Source organism: Fusarium venenatum (genome assembly GCF_020744135.1).
Source record: "Fusarium venenatum strain MPI-CAGE-CH-0201 chromosome Unknown EDB82scaffold_7, whole genome shotgun sequence".
Classification (NCBI taxonomy): domain Eukaryota; kingdom Fungi; phylum Ascomycota; class Sordariomycetes; order Hypocreales; family Nectriaceae; genus Fusarium; species Fusarium venenatum.
This window is the reverse complement of record NW_027072135.1, coordinates 1-5,671: the sequence shown is the minus strand read 5'-3', so window position 1 is coordinate 5,671 and position 5,671 is coordinate 1. Positions and strand designations below refer to the sequence as shown.

Below are 5,671 nucleotides of genomic sequence, written 5' to 3'. Positions count from 1 at the left end.
TTTGATGATTGGCAAATCATAACACGATTATGGGGACTGCTTGCGATATGGGCTGAATCTAAAGAGTATATTGTGAGCCTCATGAGGACAAGAGACGTGAACAAGGAACGTAACGAGAACCCGAAAGATTATCTTGTCAGCAAAGCAATCAGAGCCACATATATCCTTGGGTTGCTTAGCTACCTTAGCTTCGAGAACCTGGCATGGCTTACGAGACGCGGCGTGCTCAGAAAGTCGGAAAAGAGGGAATCGAAGCTTATGATTTGGTCATTGAAGGGATGGGGGTGTCTACGTCTTTGCTGAACTTGCACAGCTATTTCACGACCGTTCGTTAAAGAATCGTGGATTTAAGGACGATGATGAGGGTTCTGCAGTACAATGGAGAAGAAAGCTTGTGCAGATGCTGATATATGGCCCAGTGACAGTTCATTGGATCAAGGGTGGAGGAATATTCCCAGAAGTGGTTGCTTCCTTCTTGGTAGCCTATGCCGAGTACATAACAGTTCAAGGGTTGTGGAAAGATGTTGCTTAGTTTGGGTTTATCAGGAAGTTCTGCCTGTCCACAAATAGACCATATGATTAGGATGTAATGGTCCATAAGGTCATCTACACCGTGGAGGGGCATAAGAATGACTGGTTTGGTCACAAGAGTAGAGGGTAGAATTGAATATGTCAATATCATCAAAACATGTATCACCAATACAAATAGATCATGCTATTGTTGTGGAGGCCACAAGACATTTTCAGCTTTGGATTCTCTTCGCTCGGAGGCTGTCTATTTAACTAAAACTGCCACAGATACTTTTGCTGTGAATGGTGGTATACTCGCCACTTCAAAAGCCCTTACGGTAATGATTAAAGCCACGCACGACGGGCGCAATATCTATTAGTTTATACTCTGGCTAAATGTGTTTCGCAATTATTGGTATTCTCAATAATCTCTCCAGGCTTTGTCGTTACTTCCTCGAAACTGTCTACCGTAAGTGCTCCGACTAAAGAAATCCTCCTCCATGTCCAAAAAATACAACCCGCACTTTTCGTGATACTTTCCAACACTTGGGACAATCATATGTCACTTCATCTCTCGCAGACTTGATACCATCGGGAGTCGGAGGTCAAGTCTCCGGAAGGAACTGTCAGATCGGTATCGGTATTTCAACTTTCCGACACCCTCTGTGAGAATCTTGTGAAGGTTGCTTGCAGACGTCCATTTCAAGGTGAAAAAAACGTGGCTTCTGGGGATTTGAACTTTATTTCCCCAGCATAGCCTTCTTGGACAAGCTTTTATGGCAGTTTCAAACGTTACACGTCAAACTTCCAAAACTGTTTCCTGGAGCAGACTCTGATTCGAGGTAGCTGCGTGTTAGCTCAGTGACATTTGACGCCACGTATTACTGGCTTGTTTAGCTTCTTCGAATCAGCCGTCGGATTGGCCGCCCAGCCCCAGTTGTGACGTCCCCACGGCATGAACGCATTTCAGCGTGGCTTAAACCAGACCGCATTTGACGTATCTCGAATTCCTTTCGAGGCATTGCTGTGGTGTTGACGTTCCATCGGTCCAGACTCTGTGGAGGTGGCTTGTTAGTCAGAACCAAAAGTGATATGTTGACGATGTCTCGTTAGTGACTGTGAAACAAGGGAATCTATATAATATGATCCAAATTCCATAAAGGAATGAACAAGAATCTCACACCAGATCATCATCTACACACTTCACATTACAACTTCACCATTATGGACGCAACAATGTCTTATTATCTCTACAACCCTTCCAAGCCTTTGGCAGGAGTGGCTGCTGGCCTCTTTGGCCTGAGTTTCCTTGTGACGCTCTACCAGATCATACGAAAAAAGGCTTGGGTTTGGATCTTTATGCTGTTAGCCATCGCTAGTACGTTGATATACTAATGTTTCACATTGGGTTTCAGACTAACCAATTGACTAGTGGAGGTTGTTGGATATGCCGCCAGGATCAAGTCTGCCTCTGAGCCCACCGAAAAGAAGCCATATGTGCTCCAATTTACACTCATCATCCTCCCTCCGGTATTGATGGCCGGTGTGATTTATGTCATCTTTGGTAGAATTGTCTACTGGGTTGTCCCTCCTGAGTCGAGGACACTGCGCTTTCTTTGGGTTCCTCGTGAGTCTATCCTTGCCAAACAAGTGGCACTTTACTAATTCTCATCGATTTGAAGCTCGTTTTATCACCCTTCTCGTCCTTCTTTCACTCTCTGTTCTCTCGTTTCTCTTCGTTGGCTTCGACGTGATTTCTCTCATCCTCCAGCTCGTTGCCGCAATCTTCATTGCTGGCACTGATCCCACAGACTCCAATGCGAAACAGAAGCTCAACCTTGGCAAGACTCTTGGTCTTGTTGGTGTGAGCACTCAGATTGCTGGATTCGGTCTTTTCACTATTGCAGCAATTCGTTTCCATTTTGCAGCCAGGAAGCTGAGCCCTGAGTTCGCAAGACAGAACCAGGAAAAGTATGACATCACTAAGAAGTGGCAGACGTTGTTGACTGTGGTCAATGTGTCATGCCTTCTTATCTTGGTAAGATGAAACCCAGACGTCGTTGACATATATACGCTAACCGTCTAAATAGGTTCGTTCTGTGTACCGTGAGGTTGACTTTGCTGGTGGCAAAGACGGAAAAACACATCAGGAAGAGTGGTTGTAAGTGAACTATCAATGATGACCCATTCACGATGCTAACGATGATTACAGCCAGTACGTCTTCGATACATTGCCAATCCTCATTGTCGCCTTTCTCTATAATGTGTTCTTCCCGTCCAGCTTTCTCGCACATCTCGGTTTCAAGGCACCAAAGGATATAGGAACCGCGATCGATGTCGAGATGTCGAACAAGAAAACTTCAACTTCAGAGTCCACATAAAACGTATGGCCGATCCTAGGGAAATGGTATACTGGAGTGCATTTTGATTGGATACCAGTCGATGCAAGGTAGATGGATCAGCACTTGGATTTATTCTAGATCATATAGACTTTTGTAATTAACTTACTTTGAGCTGAATGGCGCCATCGTTTGTGTTATTCTCCTACAGGATTCTGATTCTAGCTACCAACAAAACTCTTTCATATTCTGCTGGGTTAAGGTTTGGTCTTCAAGGTCAATCATTGGCCAAGTTATGTCCAGTCAACGTGGCGGTTGGGGTCGACTTTCAAGAAGCTTCTATGGCGCCGCCACGACATGCACCTCACTCATAGTTGCATGACAATTCAAGTTCAGCTTCACCTGTCTTACGTGCCATCTTCCCGGTACAGGCGGAAATGATGGCGTTCTGAATCGAAACGTGATAGGTTGGGAAGTCTACAATATTTAGACCCAAGGTGCTCCATCATGCGTGAGCTGACGGATGTTGGTTTTGGTTATCATTCCATTAGGAAGTTGTTTTGATGCTGAGCTATAATGTGAGACCGTTGTTAATCCTCGCCCTGTCACCTTGTTTGGACATGCTTTGCTGGTACGGAAGGGCTACAGGCCAGTGTATGTCCACACCCTTCGGTTAATCAAGGCTCAATGGCAACAAGACCACGTGGTAAGCTTCAAGAATCAGATTGTGAAGCTGACACTCACCAGCATGATTCTTAGTGAGTCATGTACACATAGGGAAATAACGGTCAGTTTAGTCTACTAGCATACACCCAGTATCGATCGATGTCTCGGCTTAAGAACAACATCGGTAAGCCCCAAATGGAACTTGTGTATTCCTCTGACCGTATGGACATGCTCTGCTCTGGTAGATTTCTTTGAGAAGATGGACATACGGTTGGTCGATAGCATTAAGCTTAAAGGGCGTTGATGAAGCCAGTGTCCCAGTGAGTTTGGGTTACAGTTGAAAGTGCTAGAGGTCGGGACCATTCTTTCCACCTTGTTCCACTTGCTTGAGAGACTTGGCATCGAAAGTACTGTAAGGCTGATATGCGTTGCGGAAAGCGTCGGCTATGCTATTGTGTTGCAATAAGAAAGTTTCATCTCGCTATCAATCTGAGAAGTGGGAACCACGTCCAGAATCATAAGCTAGGATGAACCGTCTAAAGCCGAAGCATACAATACGCTAGAACGTCTAGAAGGTCAGAAGAAGTATTGGTGAAAATTCGAGTCAGCGATAACAAAGAGATAACTTTTTGAAATAATCGTAGATAGATGGATAACATTCTTGTTGTCACTGATCATACTACTAGTCTATCACTTTGTGGTTGCATCAAAAAAGGAGGCTGAAAGCTGAACCAGAAGCTGACAGTGTCATCAAGGTCCGTGCTCAGCCCCTGAAGATGAATCTGGGGTTAGCTTTAGCGCGTCAACAATTCCCATACCATCCTTGGGGAAAACGCGGAGACGGCTGGGAAATAAAAGACTTGTCACTAAACAAGGAGAGAACAGAATGTCGGTCTAGAAGTTTATATGCCGAGCAATACTAGAACATGGATGATCTAGAGTCTAGCAAGTCTCAACAAAGACTCCGAGCATAACCGAAAGGATGTAGTCGTAATCGTCACCTAGGTGAAGGCTGGTGAGTCAATCCCTCTCCTTGTTAACCCGACACAAGACGGCATTGAGATTAGCGTTGCCGCAATCTCTATCCAACCATTGCTTCTCTCACTGACAAAGACCCACAAGGTGAGCTTCCATCTAGACCGAATTGGCAACGCCTCAGCCTGATCGTTTTCGTGATTGTCGTACAGCAACGTACCTCAAGGTTAGCCCTTGATGTCGGGTTTTTGTTGAGACGTGTCGGGCTGAAACTAAATCGGTAGTTGAGAGCCTACGGAACGTTTCTGGCACTTTGATAGGTTGATTCAGTATGACTATTACGCGGTGGTTCGGTATTTCGGCGTCAGATGCCGTGTTTATATAAGAGTCATGGCCAAGCTTTCAAAGGATTCCTTCAAAATTCTGTACTGTTTTTCAAAACCAACTACCAAGTGAATTGAGTCCATCGGCTCTCGCTACCATCAAAATGACGGACGTTATGAGTATACGGGAGCAGCAGCACTGTACAATGCAGTACTTTGCTGTTGACCTAGCCGCTGCAGCTTTTGCTTCTGCTTTGGTCACTCCCTGGGTCACAGCTATTGACAAGTGAGTTCTCAAAGCCATAAACTTCTTTCCCACCTGTTAATTGATGGCTAACACAATCTTTCACAGACTTGTCTTCAACAAAGCCACTAGCAACACTTCGGTCATGGGCTCCATGCGCAAATGGGCTTCCAAGCCCAAGGCCACCTTTGCCTCGCTCTTCATACCCTTCCTCGTCTACTTCGGAACCTACGCCACTGCCAACATGTTCGATTCCTTCAACGCTGTTCAATATGACCTCGACCCATCCATCGTCTGCTCTTCCCCCGCCAAGTTCGCTGCTACCACGACCGTCAGTTCCGGACTCAGCATATTCAAAGACGCATACTTTTCTCGCATGGCTTGCGGTGCTGGGACTCCTCTACTGAGTTATGCTTTGTTCACTCTTCGAGATGCAGTGACTATCTACGCTTCTTTCAACTTGCCTACTATGATTGCTCCTAAGCTTGCCGAGTTTCCTTTCGCATCCATCACCCCGTTTGCCGATATCTTCAAATCCGATGACTCGAGGCTCAAAATGGCTCAGCTGTTCATGCCTGCTGCATCTCAAGTCGTAAGCACTCCAATCCATTTGC

General features: G+C 45.6%; 2 protein-coding genes across 2 annotated transcripts; both read left to right on the top strand.

Annotated features, from left to right (window-relative positions):
• Window positions 1-1,734: 1,734 nt before the first annotated feature.
• Window positions 1,735-2,891, top strand: EDB82DRAFT_437890 (RTA1 like protein-domain-containing protein; the record flags this gene model as incomplete). Its single annotated transcript, XM_065607774.1, has 5 exons — window positions 1,735-1,888; window positions 1,943-2,137; window positions 2,193-2,548; window positions 2,601-2,671; window positions 2,723-2,891. The coding sequence occupies 5 exons, from the start codon at window positions 1,735-1,737 to the stop codon at window positions 2,889-2,891; spliced, it is 945 nt and encodes a 314-aa protein (XP_065463029.1).
• A 2,086-nt stretch (window positions 2,892-4,977) lies between these two features.
• Window positions 4,978-5,671, top strand: EDB82DRAFT_402837 (uncharacterized protein; the record flags this gene model as incomplete). Its single annotated transcript, XM_025734810.2, has 2 exons — window positions 4,978-5,099; window positions 5,166-5,671. Coding segments are annotated over 2 exons (628 nt in total), but the record flags the coding sequence as incomplete, so codon positions are not given.